This window comes from Siphateles boraxobius, unplaced genomic scaffold, assembly GCF_051911475.1.
Source record: "Siphateles boraxobius isolate OS27281-9 unplaced genomic scaffold, OSU_SipBor_1 73, whole genome shotgun sequence".
NCBI classification, from domain to species: Eukaryota; Metazoa; Chordata; class Actinopteri; order Cypriniformes; family Leuciscidae; genus Siphateles; species Siphateles boraxobius.
The window spans coordinates 2,483,794-2,506,404 of NW_027509201.1; the positions used below are offsets into that span (position 1 = coordinate 2,483,794).

The following is a 22,611-nucleotide window of genomic DNA, read 5'->3' on the forward strand; positions in this document are numbered from 1 at the left end:
GCCTGGTAGAGCACAGCTGTTTATGCTCTTCAACCCTTCCACTGCTTGTCGTCTAACTTCTCCCACTCAAACTGTGTCCTTTAGATCCCCATCGTACCATCTCCCAAGACTCTTCACTGGCTTCTCAGAAACTGTTGGTATTGCCTCACCATTAATGAAGAATATTTTATCTACTACCTTTCCTTTAACTATCGAAATGCTCCTTGATTTAGAGGGCTTAAATTGCATTCGTGCCCATTCGATATTATCGGTTAACTTCCCCAATAACCGATTAGTGCAGGCTACTGTTGTAGTCATGGTTGTCATGTCATCCATGTATGCTCTGATTGGTGGTAGTCGCATCCCAGAAGCCAAGCGCTCTCCTCCTACTACCCATCTTGATGCCCTAATGATTACTTCCATTGCCATGGTAAAAGCCAGTGGAGAAATGGTGCATACTGCCATTATTCCAACCTCTAAGCATTGCCATGCGGTACTGAATTTTGGAGTTGAGAAACTAGCAATTTAGCCAAATTTATTTGGCCAAGATACAACTACTTGCAAATCTGGAATTTAAGGTTGCAAAAAAATCGAAACATTGAGAAAATCACCTTTAAAGTTGTCCATTTATGTTCGTGATTGTGCTGCATTAACTCTCAAAAATAAAATGTTTTATATATTTACAATAGCAAATTTACAAAATATCTTCATGGAACATGATCTTTACTTTCTGTAAAACTTCAAATAATAGCCCGGGCTTTTATTTTCCCAAATCGTCGAACTGCACAGGCTTGTATTTGAGACAGGCGTCTATATGAGAAAGGACTTTATAATTTAGGGTTGAGATGTTGTTCATTGAGATGTTGTTTCTAGAGTCTCTAATCTCTAAAAATCTCCAAATGCTCCACGTGAAACTGCGGTCTTCCGACCTTTTACTATCGTGTCAATTGATTTTGATTAATATGCGTGAGGGAGAGAGAGCAAGACAGCGCTCTTGTTGTTTGAAGGCGTGACAGTGCGCGCGCGCGGCCGGGGCTCTCTCTCTCTCTGCTAGTTTGCGCCCTGTCAAGCGCAGCAGTCATTCTATTACATCACTCACCGATCAAAAAAGATCACAAATTTTCTTTGGCGGCCGTCAAAAAGCGGACGATCTGACGGGTTTTTAGAAGATTAAATGCACCCCGAAACTAAAAAACAGACCCGGCCTTTATTTACCTAAACCTGTCGCCACACCAGGCGTGTAAAAGAGACATGTGTCTATTTGGGACTCAGCTATTATTTGAAGTTTTACTGTAATATCTTAATGATTTTTGGCATAAAAGAAAAATCGATAATTTTGACCCATACAATGTATTGTTGGCTATTGCCACAAATATACATGTGAGACTGGAGACTGGTTTTGTGATGATATGCTAAACCTGCACCCTCGTTACGAGATTGGTTATAACTTATTTGTGACGTAAGAAACACTGGCAATTTCAAACCGCGTTATTGAGACTCTTTGGTTTATTGCAGTTTTAAGAAGAAAAAACTCAACAATGGTGTTTACTGAAGAATTTGCATATGGTTTGGCTTAAATCATAAAAACACCACATAGACATAAAACAACATTAAAAACTTGATTTTCACCACATGGGGTCTTTAAGGTTTTGGAACAGTGTCAGAAAGGAAGTGACATTCCAGTAGGTTAACAAGCACAGCAGGCTAAAATGACCCCTTATGTGGCATAAAAAAACATCATGAAACATGAGAACCCTTGGTAAAAAGTGAAACCCCCAACGCAAGGTGTTAATGTGCAAGTCCCTGTGAGCCCAGAGGCTGTCGGCCCTGTAACGCTCTCTCACCCTCAGCAGCAAAAACTCAGGCTTGATGAAGTCCAGCAGGAACATGGTGTCTGGGGCTTTCAGCCAATCAGCTATAGACCTGGAGGAGTCCAGAGAGACAGGTGTGAATCTGAGAGAAAAGACAAGCTGAAAGAAGCCAGCTTCAATCTTCCACTGCTCTTAAGAACTGACACAAAGCATTACGCTTTATACTTACTTAAAGGTAAGGTGTGTGATTTTGGGGATATTTGAATAATATGTTTGCTGCTGCTAGTGTGATGTTATTGTTAACTAAAACGATATGATTTTGGTCATTGAAATAAAGATGAAATAAAATTTAAATATTACATGAAAACCTGAAACTTAAAAAAAAAAACTTAAAAATTTGAAATGTTACCCAGTAAATGAAATTAAATAAGTTTAAGTTGAAATAATAAAAGACAAAAACCAAAACTGAACAAGCTATATAGATATATTTAAAAGTAAATATGATTTACTTTATATTATGATATAAAAAAATAATAACATTAAAATGAAAATATAAAAATAAAAGTCAATTCAAAATTATTAAATACTATAATAGTATATAAATAATACTATAATAAGACTGTGCTTGTGGCACAAAAAATAAACATTTCACCTTAATGCTTAATGTTAGGATGTGGTTCTTTGTTCAAATAGAAATGGAACAAAATTCAGTAAATAAAAATATAAAACTCACCTATTATTTGTTTTCAGGTAAATCATGGCTAGAGCAAGTGTCGCACCAGGACAGGTCACGTCCACATTGATAGTGTCACCCTCCTAATAAAAAGAGTTACATTTAATCTGTGTTGCCTTTAAATATTATTATATAATCCAGTGCATGTTCTGCATACTACAAAACAATTAATTTACATGTATTAATTAAACATAATGAAACATGCAAAATATAAATAAATACAAATAGATGGTATTTCAAACATTATTCATATTTATTTCTGGAAATAGCCCATAATTTGTGAGCATGAAAACATACTTATGGGTAATTCACACCAATAATATGAAATAAATTTCAACTTCTATGCTTTGATCATTTATTTGAATATAATTCTATTTTCCTTTCCTTTTTTTGTAAACTCAATTCAAATTAAAGCTGCAAGCAGCATTTAGCGGTGTTCAAGCAGTTAAGGCAGTTAAGGCAGTTAAGCTCAAAAGCATCAAAAGACATTAAGTTTCATGTAGCAAGCATGAAACACTGACATCATAGATGGAATAGACCTTGCTTTAGCATGATTTACCATGATATACCAAATTTTAGCGTGATTTTTCATGATTTACCATGTTCCAGTATGATTTACCATGAATCTAGCATGATTTACCATAGTTTACCATGATATACCAAGTTCTAGTATGATTCACCATGATTTACCCTGCTCTAGCATGGTTTACCACAATTGAACACATTCTAGTAGGATTTAATATGATTCTAGCATGATTTATCATAGTTAACCATGATTTACCATGTTATAGAATGATTTACCATGATTTACCATGTTATAGAATGATTTACCATAATATACCACATTCTAGAATGATTTACCAGGATTGTAGCAAGATTTACCATGATTCATCACATTGCTAGCATGATTTGCCATGATACTCCATGTAATAGTATTATTTACTATGATTTACCATGTTTCTATCGTGATTTACCATGATTTACCACATTGCTAGCATTGATGTGAAGTGTCAATAGCCATGAAGTGATAGACTGACAAAAAAATGATTGTCTTATAATAGTTAACATGAAAAAACAGGTTTGCTTTAGTGTAGAATAGTGATGAAAATCAAGTCTGTCAAAATGAAACTGAGCCAATAAGTGGTCTTCTACTGCCCTCTGCTGGCCATTATACTTATTAATAAAGTGTTTTCACAGGTATCTTATTTAGACATATGCTTACACACACACACACACACACACACACACACACACACACACACACACACACAAAGACAAATGTTGTTGTTGATTTTTTCAATGCTATTGGGATGTGTCATTATGAAAATATACTTTAATGGTCTATAAGCATTTCACATAATGTCTTTGTAATCTATTAATCCGATTATTCAGCATTTATTCAGAAATATAGGACTACACACACACATTCTGTTGTAGATACAGACATTTGAACTATGTGATGGAAAAAAATGTTTACTGCAAGTCTCCTTCAGGATTCACATTTCTCAATGTGCCACAATAGTCAGTAGCAATACTTCAATAGATGAATTTTGACTAAATGTGAGTGTAAATGTTAAAATAGTGATTTTATAAACTCTAAATAAGAATTATAGAATATTAGTAGTTAGTAGCTTGACAAAATGACTATTTTAAACAGCAGGGGGCAGTAGAATACCACTTATTGGCTTAATATGCCATTATGTTATAACTTTAACCTTTTTAACTGTTATAGATGCATTATTTCTTATCTTATTTAGAGTCACATGTTCTGACTTGTTTTTAAGAAGATCTGAGCATTCATTGAAGAGATATAGGCTTTCTTGGTAAAGGCTTCATATTGAAGTGACCCTATTATAGCCATCCAAATGAAGAAGTTATAACTTTTCTGATGATTATTTATCTAGAGTCCAGAGAATTGTACTGAACTGATTTTGAACATTGTGATATAAGTATTATATGATCATAGATGGAACACACCGTTTACAGCCAATACAGGCAATTTACCATAGGAAATACATGGTTTTAAACCTTTTCAACTGTTATAGCGCCACCTATTGTCCGATCTCCATAAAACTTTGCTTGCTTGTTAATGATGTTATGTCACATATGCTCACCAATTTTTGTGAAGTTCTGAGTTTTCGTATAGGATTTATAGGCTTTTGAGTGTGTTTTGACACGCCCCTTCTTCTAAATGACCCTGTTACAGTGAATCAAAGGGCAAAGTTCAACTTTTTTTCAATAATTATTGATCTACAGAGTCCAGAGAATTGTCCTAGACTAGTCTGGTTCCGATCGGGCGAAAAACCAGGGACTAGTTCGCAAAAGTAGGTTTTTAACATATTCGTGAATATTTAATGAACGGTTTGATTGACAACAATGGTTCTAGAGGCAAAGTTGTTCATCATGAGGAGATCTATCAAACGATATGCATTTTGTGGGGATATGTGCAACACCACGTGATTACAGAGCCATAAAACTCGTTAGCGCCAACTAGTGGCCGATTTCTTTCAAAACTCTTACAGACCTCTTGGGCCATGAGTCGAACATGCCCATTGAGTTTCGTTCCGATTGGCCTCCGTTAACCTCGTCTCACAGGTGCTCAAACTTTATTGGCCGATGGCGGCCATGTTTTTTGAGATACGCCAATATCCTTTTACACATACATGGGGCCTTGGACCAAGACACTGCATACCAATTTTCAGGTCAATCGGACTAACGGTCAGGTGGCCACACCCCCTTTTATGTTTTTTTAATGTTATAGCGCCACCTAGTGTTAGATCGACGCGGTTTTTTTACTGTGTCCCCAGACTGTCCTCATACACATGTGTGTCAAGTTTGGTGAAGATATCTCATTTACTTCTCGAGTTATAGCCATTTTAGTAAAATAGGCTCCTCCCACAACGTTCATTTTGCACCCCCTAGCAACCGGAAATCGAAAATTCAACTTTTTTTCAATGATTATTGATATTCAGACTCCAGAGAACATTTCTACACTGGTTTGGTTCCGATCGGGTAAAAAACCAGGGACTAGTTCGCAAAAGTCATTTTTTAACAAAATTCAAAATGGCGGAAAATCTATCATGGCGGAAATGAAATCGGAGATATACGTTTTTTAAGTTAAAAGTCCAGCTTTCCAATGATATAAAACACTTGAGTCTACGCCTTACGGTTTAGGAGTTATGAGCAGTTACGCGCAATTGATTGCTGTAGCGCCACCTATAGGCCAATCGGGGTCATACTCTCTGAACCTCTCCTCGATTTTTGTACTACCATCTGACAAAGTTTCAGAGCTCCAGCACTTACGGTTTGGGCTGCACGATGCGTTTTAGGGGAAAATAATAATAATAATAATAATAATTAAAGCTGCAAGCAGCATTTAGCGGTGTTCAAGCAGTTAAGGCCTTTCAGGCCGTTAAGCAAGAAAGCATCAAAAGACATTAAGTTTTATGTAGCAAGCATGATTTACCATGATATACTACATTTCAGTGTGATTTTTCATGATTTACCATGTTCCAGTATGATTTACCATGAATCTTACATGATTTTCCATAGTTTACCTTGATATACCATGTTATATGATGATTTACCATGATATAGCACATTCTAGAATAATTTACCAGGATTCTAGCATGATTTACCTTTTTTACTATGATTTACCATGTTTCTGGCGTTATTTACCATGATTTACCACGTTGAAAGCAATTATATGAAGCATAAGAACAATTGAAGTGATAAACTCTGACAAAATATTAATGTGTTATAATAGTAATTGTTATTTAAGTGATTTTATAGTGTCTATATACAAAAAAAGACTATTAATAAGAAGAGTGGCCAGCAGAGGGCAGTAGAAGACCACTTATTGGCTCACTTTCATTTTCAACTACTTTGTTTCTCCAGTATTCTCCAGTGAAGCAAACCATTTTTTTCATGTTAACTCCATAATGCATGCTTACACACACACACACACACACACACACACACACACACACACACACACACACACACACACACACACACACACACTTTTGGGATATGTTATTGTGAAAATCTGTTTTAATGGTATATGAGCATTTCACATATTTCTTTGCAATGTAATAATATAAAACTAATTAAAGAAAATGCTTTAAGCATTTGTTTGTTAGCCAATGCTGAAAGCTGATAAAAAAAGATAAAAAAATGTCTAATGCTGCTACTCCATCTAGTGGACAACAGTGCTATTACAGCCTACTTATACAATAGGCCATGTTTTTCATATAATTTAATCTACACACGCTCATTCTGATGTAGATAGAGACATTTGGAACTTCAGGAGCCAATGTGACTCAATTGTCACTTCAATAGACGATTTTTGACTAAATGTTATTGTAAATGTTAAAATAGTGAATTTATAAAGTCTAAATATTAATTATAGTTGAGTAGTGTGACAAAATTACTTTTTTTAAACAGCAGGGGGCAGTAAAATACCACTTATTGGCTGTTAGCCTTTTTTCAAGCCGTTTTATCTGTTCTTGACCTTTTTTTAAGAAGCTATGAGCATTTATTGAAAAGATATTGGCTTTCGGTCAAGGCTACATATTGAAGTGACCCTATTATAGTCATCCAAATGAAGAAGTTATACATTTTCCTATAATTATTGTTGTAGAGAGTACAGAGCAATAGATGCATTTTGACAAAATGTGATTGTAAATGTTAAAATAATGATTTAATAAAGTCTAAATATCAATTATATATAAAAATATTAGAGAGTAGTATGATGAAATGACAGCAGGGTGCAGTAAAATACCACTTATTGGCTGTTATAGCCATCCAAGCTGTTATAGCTGTTATAGCCATCCGATTTACACTCTATTATAGCCATCTAACTGAAGTAATTATACCTTTTCTGATAATTATTGATCTAGAGAGTCCAGATAATTGTACTGAACTGGTTTTAAACATTAAGATATGAAAATTATACGATCATAGATGGAAAAGACCATTTACAGCCAATACAGGCAATTTACCATAGGAAATGTATGGTTTTAAAGCTTTTCAACAGTTATAGCGCCAACTATTGTCCGATCTCCATGAAACTTTGCATGCTTCTTTACCATGGTATGACACATATTCTCATCAATTTTTGTGCAGTTCTGAGTTTTCGTATAGGATTTATAGGCTTTTGACTATATTTTGCCACGCCCATTTTATAAATGACCCTGTTATAGCAAACCAAAGGACAAAGTTCAACTTTTTTTCAATGATTATTGATCTAGAGAGTCCAGAGAATTGTCCTAGACTGGTCTGGTTCCGATCGGGCGAAAAACCTAGGACTAGTTCGCAAAAGTAGGTTTTTAACATATTCGTGAATATTTAATGAACGGTTTGATTGACAGCAATGGTTCTAGAGGCAAAGTTGTTCATCATGAGGAGATCTATCAAATGATATGCATTTTGTGGGGATGTGTGCAACACCACGTGATTACAGAGCCGTAAAACTCGTTAGCACCAACTAGTGGCCGATTTCTTTCAAAACTCTTACAGACCTCTTGGGCCATGAGTCGAACATGCCCATTGAGTTTCGTTCCGATTGGCCTCCGTTAACCTCATCTCACAGGTGCTCAAACTTCATTGGCCGATGGCGGCCATGTTTTTTGAGATACGCCAATATCCTTTTACACATACATGGGGCCTTGGACCAAGACACTGCATACCAATTTTCAGGTCAATCGGACTAACGGTCAGGTGGCCACACCCCCTTTTATGTTTTTTTAATGTTATAGCGCCACCTAGTGTTAGATCGACGCGGTTTTTTTACTGTGACCTCAAATTGAACTCATAAATATGTGGACCAAGTTTGGTGAAGATATCTCATTTACTTCTCAAGTTATATCCATTTTAGTAAAATAGGCTCCTCCCACAACGTTCATTTTGCGCCCCCTAGCAACCGAAAATCGAAAATTCAACTTTTTTTCAATGATTATTGATATTCAGACTCCAGAGAACATTTCTACACTGGTTTGGTTCCGATCGGGCAAAAAACCAGGGACTAGTTCGCAAAAGTCGTTTTTTAACAAAATTCAAAATGGCGGAAAATCTATCATGGCGGAAATGAAATCGGAGATATACATTTTTTAAGTTAAGAGTCCAGCTTTCCAATGATATAAGACACTTGAGTCTACGCCTTACGGTTTAGGAGTTATGAGCAGTTACGCGCAATTGATTGCTGTAGCGCCACCTATAGGCCAATCGGGGTCATACTCTCTGAACCTCTCCTCGATTTTTGTACTACCATCTGACAAAGTTTCAGAGCTCCAGCACTTACGGTTTGGGCTGCACGATGCGTTTTAGGGGAAAATAATAATAATAATAATAATAATTAAAGCTGCAAGCAGCATTTATCGGTGTTCAAGCAGTTAAGGCAGTTAAGCTCAAAAGCATCAAAAGACATTAAGTTTCATGTAGCAAGCATGAAACACTGACATCATAGATGGAATAGACCTTGTTTTAGCATGATTTACCATGATATACCAAATTTTAGCGTGATTTTTCATGATTTACCATGTTCCAGTATGATTTACCATGAATCTAGCATGATTTACCATAGTTTACCATGATATACCAAGTTCTAGTATGATTCACCATGATTTACCCTGCTCTAGCATAGTTTATCACAATTGAACACATTCTAGTATGATTTAATATGATTCTAGCATGATTTATCATAGTTTACCATGATTTACCATGTTATAGAATGATTTACCATGATTTACCATGTTATAGAATGATTTACCATGATATACCACATTCTAGAATGATTTACCAGGATTGTAGCATGATTTACCATGATTCATCACATTGCTAGCATGATTTGCCATGGTACACCATGTAATAGTATTATTTACTATGATTTACCATGTTTCTATCGTGATTTACCATGATTTACCACATTGCTAGCATTGATGTGAAGTGTCAATAGCCATGAAGTGATAAACTGACAAAAAAATGATTGTCTTATAATAGTTAACATGGAAAAACAGGTTTGCTTTAGTGTAGAATAGTGATGAAAATCAAGTCTGTCAAAATGAAACTGAGCCAATAAGTGGTCTTCTACTGCCCTCTGCTGGCCATTATACTTATTAATAAAGTGTTTTCACAGGTATCTTATTTAAACATATGCTTACACACACACACACACACACACACACACACACACACACACACACACACACACACACACACACACACACACACACACACATTTTTGGGATATGTTATTGTGAAAATCTGTTTTAATGGTATATGAGCATTTCACATATAACTTTGCAATGTAATAATATAAAACTAATTAAAGAAAATGCTTTAAGCATTCGTTTGTTAGCCAATGCTGAAAGCTGATAAAAAAAGATTAAAAATATCTAATGCTGCTGCTCCATCTAGTGGACAACAGTGCTATTACAGCCTACTTATACAATAGGCCATGTTTTTCATATCATTTAATCTACACACGCTCATTCTGATGTAGATAGAGACATTTGGAACTTCAGGAGCCAGTGTGACTCAATTGTCACTTCAATAGACGATTTTTGACTAAATGTTATTGTAAATGTTAAAATAGTGAATTTATAAAGTCTAAATATTAATTATAGTTGAGTAGTGTGACAAAATGACTTTTTTTAAACAGCAGGGGGCAGTAAAATACCACTTATTGGCTGTTAGCCTTTTTCAAGCTGTTATAGCTGTTCTCGACCTTTTTTTAAGAAGCTATGAGCATTTATTGAAAAGATATTGGCTTTCGGTCAAGGCTACATATTGAAGTGACCCTATTATAGTCATCCAAATGAAGAAGTTATACATTTTCCTATAATTATTGTTGTAGAGAGTACAGAGCAATAGATGCATTTTGACAAAATGTGATTGTAAATGTTAAAATAATGATTTAATAAAGTCTAAATATCAATTATATATAAAAATATTAGAGAGTAGTATGATGAAATGACAGCAGGGGGCAGTAAAATACCACTTATTGGCTGTTATAGCCATCCAAGCTGTTATAGCTGTTATAGCCATCCGATTTACACTCTATTATAGCCATCCAAATGAAGTAATTATACCTTTTCTGATAATTATTGATGTAGAGAGTCCAGATAATTGTACTGCACTGGTTTTAAACATTAAGATATGAAAATTATACGATCATAGATGGAAAAGACCATTTACAGCCAATACAGGCAATTTACCATAGGAAATACATGGGTTTAAAGCTTTTCAACAGTTATAGCGCCACCTATTGTCCGATCTCCATGAAACGTTTCATGCTTCTTCACCATGGTATGACACATATGCTCATCAATTTTTGTGAAGTTCTGAGTTTTTATTTATGATTTATAGGCTTTTGGGTGCATTTTGTCACGCCCCTTTTCTAAATAACCCTTTAATACCATAAGAAAAATAAAAAAGTTCAACTTTTTTTCAATAATTATTGATCTAGAGAGTCCAGAGAATTGTCCTAGACTGGTCTGATTCCGATCGGGCAAAAAACCAGGGACTAGTTCGCAAAAGTAGGTTTTTAACATATCCGTGAATATTTAATGAACGGTTTGATTGACAGCAATGGTTCTAGAGGCAAAGTTGTTCAGCATAAGGAGATCTATCAAATGATGTGCATATTGTGGGGATGTGTGCAACACCACGTGATTACAGAGCCGTAAAACTCGTTAGCGCCAACTAGTGGCCGATTTCTTTCAAAACTCTTACAGACCTCTTGGGCCATGAGTCGAACATGCCCATTGAGTTTCGTTCCGATTGGCCTCCGTTAACCTCGTCTCACAGGTGCTCAAACTTCATTGGCCGATGGCGGCCATGTTTTTTGAGATACGCCAATATCCTTTTACACATACATGGGGCCTTGGACCAAGACACTGCATACCAATTTTCAGGTCAATCGGACTAACGGTCAGGTGGCCACACCCCCTTTTATGTTTTTTTAATGTTATAGCGCCACCTAGTGTTAGATCGACGCGGTTTTTTTACTGTGACCCCAGACTGTCCTCATACACATGTGTGTCAAGTTTGGTGAAGATATCTCATTTACTTCTCGAGTTATAGCCATTATAGTAAAATAGGCTCCTCCCACAACGTTCATTTTGCGCCCCCTAGCAACCGGAAATCGAAAATTCTACTTTTTTTCAATGATTATTGATATTCAGACTCCAGAGAACATTTCTACACTGGTTTGGTTCCGATCGGGCAAAAAACCAGGGACTAGTTCGCAAAAGTCGTTTTTTAACAAAATTCAAAATGGCGGAAAATCTATCATGGCGGAAATGAAATCGGAGATATACGTTTTTTAAGTTAAGAGTCCAGCTTTCCAATGATATAAGACACTTGAGTCTACGCCTTACGGTTTAGGAGTTATGAGCAGTTACGCGCAATTGATTGCTGTAGCGCCACCTATAGGCCAATCGGGGTCATACTCTCTGAACCTCTCCTCGATTTTTGTACTACCATCTGACAAAGTTTCAGAGCTCCAGCACTTACGGTTTGGTCTGCACGATGCGTTTTAGGGGAAAATAATAATAATAATAATAATAATAATAATAATAATAATAAAAATCAGTACAATTACAATAGGTTTTCAGCACTTCGTGCTTGAACACCTAATAATAAAAATCAGTACAATTACAATAGGTTTTCAGCACTTCGTGCTTGAACACCTAATAATAATAATAATAATTAAAGCTGCAAGCAGCATTTAGCGGTGTTCAAGCAGTTAAGGCCTTTAAGGCCGTTAAGCACAAAAGCATCAAAAGACATTAAGTTTTATGTAGCAAGCATGATTTACCATGATATACTACATTTCAGTGTGATTTTTCATGATTTACCATGTTCCAGTATGATTTACCATGAATCTTACATGATTTTCCATAGTTTACCTTGATATACCATGTTATATGATGATTTACCATGATATAGCACATTCTAGAATAATTTACCAGGATTCTAGCATGACTTACCTTTTTTACTATGATTTACCATGTTTCTGGCGTTATTTACCATGATTTACCACGTTGATAGCAATTAAATGAAGCATAAGAACAATTGAAGTGATAAACTCTGACAAAATATGAATGTGTTATAATAGTAATTGTTATTTAAGTGATTTTATAGTGTCTATATACAAAAAAAGACTATTAATAAGAAGAGTGGCCAGCAGAGGGCAGTAGAAGACCACTTATTGGCTCACTTTCATTTTCAACTACTTTGTTTCTCCAGTATTCTCCAGTGAAGCAAACCATTTTTTTCATGTTAACTCCATAATGCATGCTTACACACACACACACACACACACACACACACACACACACACACACACACACACACACACACACACACACACACACACACACACACACACACACACACACACACACACACACACACACACACACACACACACACTTTTGGGATATGTTATTGTGAAAATCTGTTTTAATGGTATATGAGCATTTCACATATATCTTTGCAATGTAATAATATAAAACTAATTAAAGAAAATGCTTTAAGCATTTGTTTGTTAGCCAATGCTGAAAGCTGATAAAAAAAGATTAAAAATGTCTAATGCTGCTGCTCCATCTAGTGGACAACAGTGCTATTACAGCCTACTTATACAATAGGCCATGTTTTTCATATAATTTAATTTACACACGCTCATTCTGATGTAGATAGAGACATTTGGAACTTCAGGAGCCAATGTGACTCAATTGTCACTTCAATAGACGATTTTGACTAAATGTTATTGTAAATGTTAAAATAGTGAATTTATAAAGTCTAAATATTAATTATAGTTGAGTAGTGTGACAAAATGACTTTTTTTAAACAGCAGGGGGCAGTAAAATACCACTTATTGGCTGTTAGCCTTTTTCAAGCTGTTATAGCTGTTCTTGACCTTTTTTTAAGAAGCTATGAGCATTTATTGAAAAGATATTGGCTTTCGGTCAAGGCTACATATTGAAGTGACCCTATTATAGTCATCCAAATGAAGAAGTTATACATTTTCCTATAATTATTGTTCTAGAGAGTACAGAGCAATAGATGAATTTTGACAAAATGTGATTGTAAATGTTAAAATAATGATTTAATAAAGTCTAAATATCAATTATATATAAAAATATTAGAGAGTAGTATGATGAAATGACAGCAGGGGGCAGTAAAATACCACTTATTGGCTGTTATAGCCATCCAAGCTGTTATAGCCATCCGATTTACACTCTATTATAGCCATCATACTGAAGTAATTATACCTTTTCTGATAATTATTGATCTAGAGAGTCCAGATAATTTTACTGCACTGGTTTTAAACATTAAGATATGAAAATTATACGATCATAGATGGAAAAGACCATTTACAGCCAATACAGGCAATTTACCATAGGAAATGTATGGTTTTAAAGCTTTTCAACAGTTATAGCGCCACCTATTGTCCGATCTCCATGAAACTTTGCATGCTTCTTCAGCCTGTTATGACACATATGCTCATCCATTTTTGTGAAGTTCTGAGTTTTCCTTTAGGATTTATAGGCTTTTGGGTGCATTTTGTCACGCACCTTTTCTAAATAACCCTTTAATACCATGCAAAAAATAAAAAAGTTCAACTTTTTTTCGATAATTATTGATCTAGAGAGTCCAGAGAATTGTCCTAGACTGGTCTGGTTCCGATCGGGCGAAAAAACAGGGACTAGTTCGCAAAAGTAGGTTTTTAACATATTCGTGAATATTTAATGAACAGTTTGATTGACAGCAATGGTTCTAGAGGCAAAGTTGTTCATCATGAGGAGATCTATCAAATGATATGCATTTTGTGGGGATGTGTGCAACACCACGTGATTACAGAGCCGTAAAACTCGTTAGCGCCAACTAGTGGCCGATTTCTTTCAAAACTCTTACAGACCTCTTGGGCCATGAGTCGAACATGCCCATGGAGTTTCGTTCCGATTGGCCTCCGTTAACCTCGTCTCACAGGTGCTCAAACTTTATTGGCCGATGGCGGCCATGTTTTTTGAGATACGCCAATATCCTTTTACACATACATGGGGCCTTGGACCAAGACACTGCATACCAATTTTCAGGTCAATCGGACTAACGGTCAGGTGGCCACACCCCCTTTTATGTTTTTTTAATGTTATAGCGCCACCTAGTGTTAGATCGACGCGGTTTTTTTACCGTGACCCCAGACTGTCCTCATACACATGTGTGTCAAGTTTGGTGAAGATATCTCATTTACTTCTTGAGTTATAGCCATTTTAGTAAAATAGGCTCCTCCCACAACGTTCATTTTGCGCCCCCTAGCAACCGGAAATCGAAAATTCAACTTTTTTTCGATAATTATTGATATTCAGACTCCAGAGAACATTTCTACACTGGTTTGGTTCCGATCGGGCAAAAAACCAGGGACTAGTTCGCAAAAGTAGTTTTTTGACAAAATTCAAAATGGCGGAAAATCTATCATGGCGGAAATGAAATCGGAGATATACGTTTTTTAAGTTAAGAGTCCAGCTTTCCAATGATATAAGACACTTGAGTCTACGCCTTACGGTTTAGGAGTTATGAGCAGTTTCGCGTTTTTGTTACTACAGCGCCACCTATGGGCCAATCGGGCTCATATTCTCTCAACCTCTCCTCGATTTCTGTGCTACCTTAATCCCAAATATGAAGTCTCTAGCACTTACGGTTTGGTCTGCACGACGCGTTTTACGGCAGAATAATAATAATAATAATAATAATAATAATAATAATAAAAATCAGTACAAATACAATAGGTTTTCAGCACTTCGTGCTTGAACACCTAAAAATCAGTACAATTACAATAGGTTTTCAGCACTTCGTGCTTGAACACCTAATTAAATTTCATGCATAATGCATATATATATATATATATGATGCATGAATATAAAGTATGCATGGAATGCAGCATACGTATTGTTCACTTTGATGTCACCAGATAAATAGTATGACAGCACATTAGCGCTGCTGAACATAACCTCACGTTCTCTAAGAATAATACAAACTGTCAAGCATGACCACATGAGAGGTGTGGCATCATTCTCAGTACATAGTAAGCTCCAGATGAATATATGCTCTTTGATGGTAAAGTCATGACTCTACCTTGATCTGATAGCTGGGAGACTTGTGTTTCTCTCTGTTGATGCCAGCATGAGTGCGTCGATGACCTCCTACCATATACTGATAGAGCTGCTCGGGCACGTTCAGGTCGGTCATGCCGATCAGGTTACTGCCGTGCTGCAGAGAAGTAGAGAGCAAACAGCTGGGTAAGCGTGGGAATATCTCCGCTTCCCATCACTCATAGATGCACACATTGCATGCTTTTTTGCTGAATGAGCTAGCAAGCTTTTTCTAATAAATACTACTTCAAATACTTACTCCATCACTTTAATAGTGCATTACCACACAGACTAAAGGCCCGTTCACACCAAGGACAATAACTATAATCAGATTAGGTATACACAGATGTATCAGCCAATAATCTGTATCGTCTGATACAAGCAATTATTTTCAGTAATCAGCCAATGATCAGGGCCGAATATATATCATGACAAAAGGGGGTGGAAATGGTGTCAGACTGAAACTCTGTGTATTACTCTGAAATACTGTGTGTGAAGAAAATCTCGTGTTGAATTTCAGGCTGTCGAAGTTAACATGACAATAACGCATTAACGGTTAAAAATAAGCGACATAAAAGCAGGTTTTGTTGGACCCTATGAATCACACGTAGTTCAAGCCAGAGCCGCCAGCTCAGTGGATTTTCCCTACAAAAAACATTATTTGTTGTGCCTCCCATCCAAAAATCGCAAAGAGCTTTTAACTTTGTTACTTCTGAAAAGAAACAAAATCTCAGCTTTCAAATTCTGTCCATTTTATTTTTGTTTTTACTCTCTTAAATGTGACGTGACAGATCGCTGTAGTGCCTCAGTTCAAGCAGCAGCGCAAGTCTTTTCTTCCACTTTAATACAAAAGTATTTTAATAAGTTATAGGATGAAAAAACATGCATGAATATTAAAAGGTATGTTGAAAGATACAGTGTACAATTTACCAAAATGAATCATGACTCATGCAATCCCTCAATCTGTGTTTCAACCGCAGAAAGACGTCAAAGAAACAGTTTGTGAACTATACGTAACCTTGCATTTACCTCAGGAAAGTTATTCAATGTTCACAGTTCGTTAGTTACAATAAAAAAACACTAGAGAGGAGATTATTTACTGTTAGTGTATGTTTAAATACATTTATCATGAAGACAAGTGTTAATGAAGTTATGGAATTACCTTATGTGCAAATGAGTTTTATACAAACATTTCAGTTTTTATATTAGTGTAATTATTATATCTGCAAATAAATAGCATTTGAATTTAATAGTTTGGACTCTGTTGTTAATTTTAATCTCCCAACATTCCACATTTAGTTTTTTTTGTGGTTAATTAAGTGTATCATCCAGGTATTTAAGGTGCATGTTTTCTTTTTGGAATTTTTAGTGTAAACACACTACTTGCACTATTTATACTACAAAACAGCATAGAATAATGCACAAGTACATGACTTGGGACGCACCAACTGTCTACTACATGCGTCACTGTTGTTTCCTGAAGGAACTGCGTTTCGTTTTTTTATCCGCTGCCATGCAATGCGCTTAAAATTAAAACAAATTTGACTTTTCAGAAACACTAAAACACACATTGGTATGTACACACGGCACATGATTAAAGACAATAATGATACTTTGTGTTAATTTTATTTTGGGCAAATTGATCCTTTACAGTAGGGATTTTTTGTTTCTGTTGTTGCTGAGCGTTCAAGGAACAAGATAATGCTTTGGAAACACACTCACCCCAAGGCAGACCATTCCAAGCGCCAGTCCTGCTGCTAAAGAGTACGACTCCCTATCCGTACAGTACTCCATCTCAGGACCAGGTGGACGTCCTTGGGAACGACACACAGCTGTTACAGTCTCAGATATAAAACAATTAACTTAATATTCAATATCTTGAATGGGCACAAATGAGAACAACAGCTGATTTTATTTTTATGCCAAACCCTGAACACGCTTACTAACCAATCTCTGCCAGCAACACCTCTGCATTGTGCCGGTGACCGGTGCCCTGATAAACCAGACCAATGCCGACCACAGCGGCCACTTGCACACTGTGAGGCACGTCGAGCTCGGTGGAGGTGGGCGGCAGCAAGGCGGGGATGTGGATGCTTAGCAGACGAGTGATGGACATGTCCATGGTGCCCAGTTTAGCAGCAGAAACACCCAACAACAGCCCGATACTTGTCATTTCGTGACCCTGAATGAGAGGAGACAAGATAGAACCATGTTCATAATATGTTCATATGTTATAATATAGCGCAAATTATAATAATATATATTTGATTTATTATTAATATATAATAAAATGTATGTATGTGTGTGTGTGTGTGTGTGTGTATATATATATATATATATATTTTAATTACACATATACGTTATATATATATACAGTATATATATATATATATATATATATATATATATATATATATATATATATATATATATATATATATATATATATATATATATATGTATGTATATCTGGAAACACTCCAAAACCGAAAGAGCACTATTTTAAGCCATCAACTCTCTCCAATCAAGTAAAGACTGAACTTGCAGAGAGCTATGCAACCTTGGGACTGACATTAACACTTTTTTCATTCATTAAAATGTCTCTCATTCATTCCTTTTTACATGTGCATGAAGTAAAACAGGATGTTTTTCTGCCAGATTCTTGTAAAATAGACAGGAGTACTATCAGAGTCTAGAAAGCCTGGCCGCAGATCTCAGTGTGAGAGCGGGCAGTGTAAACACCAAACTAGCTAAAGGCTCGATATAGCTTATAGATTACAGATATGCTCGGCGACCACAGAAAGTATCAACAAAGCCTGGCCTGACTGGAAATGAGAGAGCAGCACACGTTACTGCCCTGTGAACTGTCAGAATGAAACTCAGCTCTACGTTTGACTTTCATGTGAGAAAAACAACAGGATGAGAGCAAAAACCCCAGAAAACATGCAAACCTGACAGCTCCAATGCTAAGAATGGCGAGATAAGAGAATTAGGGGAGGAGGAGGAAGAGGAAGAAGAGATCTTTGCTTTTCAGGAAGAGCCTTGACGATCTCTAGGTCCATTAGCAGGAGAGATGCCATCTTGGCCTTTAAAAAGAAGTTCAATTAAGTGTACCCCACTTCAAGACTACTTCATCACAGAGTGTCCAATTCTCATTAAGCGAAAGGTAACCTTTTTAATAACGTCTTCAATTCAATTGAAAGCCATTATGCAAAATTGGTCTTGTTTTGTTCTTCTGAATAACCACTAGAGTTAACTTCGCCCGCAACTCCAGATTCCCACATAGATCTCCATTATAGATAAGCGCAGGTGACTCATGTAATCTAAGGTGAATCATACTGTTAGCTACACATGAATGTTTGGATTCGTCACATATTGTACGGGATACATTATCTGGGTTATCTTTAGGGGACAGCTGCGGATGTCTTACAGGTGATCACAGTAGATTTTGTGTTACATTTGCAGTTGTTTATTACAAAAAACAGGGCCTTAGGACCAATCTGAAATGTATGGGTGGACAATATGCAAATTATTTAAGATGCAAATTAATTACGAGATAATAGCTAAGTTTACATGGACGCCCTTTGTTTCAATATGAAGGAAGGAAATCATTCCGATTGATGAATCCGAACCATATGTAACAAACCTTAAAATGGAATTGATTTTAAATGGCGTGCGCACACTGCACGAAAATACAGAGTTTTCCGATGTTATACTAACTTATCTTCCTACCACTGCTTTTTTCTTTGTTTTAAAAAGGAGACTTTATATTCATCTATTTCCGGTCCTTATTAGGAGACGACGAGCACAAAACGACCGCAAAACGTTCCAGTTTTGGTTTTCAATCCGATAAAGTGTTTACATGCCTTATCAAGCGGATTAGAAAAGTTTTATAACACCCCTTACAATCCAAATGAATTTATTCGGATTTGACCAATTCATTCAAAATGACGTATTTACTTGTGACTTTTTTTATTCCGGCTGTGCTATTGGTCTGATTATAATTGGATTATTAGGCTCCATGTAATTGCAGACACAGACAGTGCATAGACAGACTGCACAGACGGACTTATTTTCAAATGGAACCATTTATTCTCAAGTATTACGGCTGTATCTTAATGGCATCTTTTTATTAATGGGCCAGTATCACTGATATTAATATAGCTAATGATGTCTCGATGAAAATTATTTCCCCCAAAATTTTAAACATTTGTTAGGCTTCAAAAAAATAACTTAATTAAAGTGAACTTAAAAAAAATCCTCACTTAAACCCATAATAAATGTCATATTTATCTGTACCTTTCCTGTCTAACAGGTATGAAATATACAGAAATTGAATAGGGTTATAAAATAGTCCGCAATGCATAAATTATAAATTAAATTAGATTAATCCTTATTAAAGTTACAAGCGTTCTTTAGTCAAAGAGTAGTTATTAGTTTTCTCTGTTCCCTTTGTTCTTAAGTTAACTTTACAGACATAGAGAATTAGTGGCTGCTGTCACTTTAAGATCTGCCGCTGCTGACAGGATCTCAAGCATCTCATTCTCTCACTACTCTTTAATTCCATTCTCCATCATGACGGACAAGTGTTTTTTTTCACCGCTAGTGGCATAGTGAAGCTTTTTGTGGCAAACTATGCAAAAACAAGCTCCAGGCTCCGGAAGTTTACTGCACCAAGTGCCTAAAGCATTCCCGTTTTTTCCTCTTTATTCAAACCATGCTCAGCGCCACTTGTTTTTTACTTTCTTCTCCAAAGCAGATGTATTTTCTCTTGGTTTGATAAACTCCATTCTCCATAGCGTGTGTACAAGCTAACTGCGAACTGGTTCACTTCCTGCACAAGACACCCGCCCTCCTCTCTAGCAATTGGCTAAGACAACCTAATATCATGCTCCCATTGGCTGTGACAGCTGTGCGCGCTGACTCTTGAATCAATGTGGTAGGTTTATAGGGGACCGGTGTTTTATTCAAGTCAGATTAGGGACTGTTCACATATCGCGTCTTTTGCGCGCTCAAGTTGGTTATTTCAAATCTAGCCGCGCGCGCTCATAATGGAAGCGATGCGCTCGTTTTTTCCAAGCGCGTTCGCGCCGAAAGTGCCTCCGACTGTAATTTGCAGCCTGATAAATAAATGTTGCCTGCGCCGGAGGCCGGACCTGCCCTCAAGCCGGAAATCCGGCCCCCGGCCGGAATACTTTAAGCCCTGATATATATATATATATATATATATATATATATATATATATATATATATATATATATATATATATATATATATATATATAAAAGCTACTATTTATAAAAACAATAATAGTTTAAAACTAAAATAATACTGGACCCTAGAGAGTGACATTGGTCCTGTTGCCCTTTTGTCGAGTTGTAACTCATTGCGTTTTCATTCATGATATAATTATCATCCCATCTGAGGCTGTAACTGACCTTGGTCAGGTAGTCGTGGATGTTAAGTGTTGCTAGTTTGGTGAGGTGGCCGTTGAGGCCCAGGGCCATGAGGAAGCCAGCGTACTCGTTAGCCAGGTCAGCACTTTTGGGTTTGTTGTAGGCAATCCAGGCAGATTCCACCTGGGAAGCAGGGGCGATCTTAAGACCAGCCGCCACTCCATTATGAAAGCTGGGCCAGCTGGTCATGTTGGGCGGCACATCGATGTTACCGCTGTTCAGGTCCACCATGGTGTTTCTGGGAGGAGCACGGCCTGGTGGAGAAGACAAAGAGAGGGGAGTTTAATTACTAAGATACTACATGGCTTCCTGGGTTTAACAAAGGTAACACATCAAAAATGTTGCATTTTACAGGGGGAAAGTGAGTAGGAAGTAGCAAGTAAATTGCAGAGGAAGAGGTTTGAGATTATGAGATTAAATACAAAAAATCAACTACATGCATATAATTTAATTATAAATAAATTATGCTATTTTTTGCAAAAATCATACCCGTTTGTTATCCGTTTGATTTGACCAATATGCATTTCAAGCTTTACAGTTTGTGTATGTTAAAATCCAAATGGATGAAAAATGTATATGCAATTCAAATATATGTCCTAAATTAAGCCTAAATATAATTTTGAGAGTGGTTAACAGTGGTTATAATTTTGAGAGTGGTTGGAGGTCTGGGTAGCCCAAATTGGAAAAGTCTACCCAAAAATCTACATATGAAGAATACCACTAAGGGTCGTGGGAAAAGGTTTTCTCTTTAACTGACATGAAATCGTTGAAGATAGAGTGAAAGATATAACGCTGTGGTGGGAAGGGTCGGATATTTGCATCTTCTGGGCACAGATACTGACAACGAAATTCAACCGGGCTCTTAAAACGGTTTTACGAGCGCTGTAAAAGTATTCATTAGAAAACTTCAAAGCATGGGTGGTGGTTTATGAGAGTACCAGTCAGGTTGAGTTTGGGCACAGGGAGTGGTTCGGTTGGCACAGGGTGATACGAGAAGAGTGTGAAGAGTCCTCGGCCCACCGGAAGAGACATGGTGCGCTGGCACAACTGTAGCAGTCTGCAACAAAAATAAGAGCAATGATGAATTTTTTAAGATTTCCATAACGCCACTGTTGGACAGAAACTCTGTATCTCTATATTTTGTCATTTTCCTTTTTTACATAATTCATTACTATTGGTCACCCTTTATGTCGGTCTGTGGGTTTTGCAAAACATTTAACCAATGAAAAGTATATATATATTTTTTTTTTTAAGTTTGTGACTACACCTCGTAACTCCATTGAATCCTCAAACTGTCTGTACAACCTCGTAAAACCTACTTGTTTGTAATGCAAGTATAAATGAAGAACTGGTTCTTTGAATAAGTACAGCATTTTCTTTACTCTATAAAAACTGTATATAGTTTATATAAAGACTAATGTTTCATGTATTTGAGGAGTGAAGAAGAGCGCATAAAGTCATAGCCAGAACTGTT

General features: G+C 36.4%; 1 protein-coding gene across 5 annotated transcripts in view; it reads right to left on the minus strand.

The window, feature by feature from the left end:
- Positions 1 to 22,611, minus strand: part of anapc1 (anaphase promoting complex subunit 1) — an 80,138-nt gene that overhangs the window by 17,179 nt on the left and 40,348 nt on the right. For all 5 annotated transcript variants that reach the window (XM_077217427.1, XM_077217428.1, XM_077217424.1 and 2 more), the window contains exons 27-33: positions 22,076 to 22,194; positions 21,120 to 21,391; positions 17,628 to 17,862; positions 17,403 to 17,494; positions 15,664 to 15,798; positions 2,524 to 2,606; positions 1,824 to 1,902 (exon numbers count right to left, since the gene is read on the minus strand). In XM_077217427.1, coding sequence (XP_077073542.1) covers positions 1,824 to 1,902; positions 2,524 to 2,606; positions 15,664 to 15,798; positions 17,403 to 17,494; positions 17,628 to 17,862; positions 21,120 to 21,391; positions 22,076 to 22,194 — 1,015 coding nt within the window. The remainder of the gene's footprint in view (positions 1 to 1,823; positions 1,903 to 2,523; positions 2,607 to 15,663; positions 15,799 to 17,402; positions 17,495 to 17,627; positions 17,863 to 21,119; positions 21,392 to 22,075; positions 22,195 to 22,611) is intronic.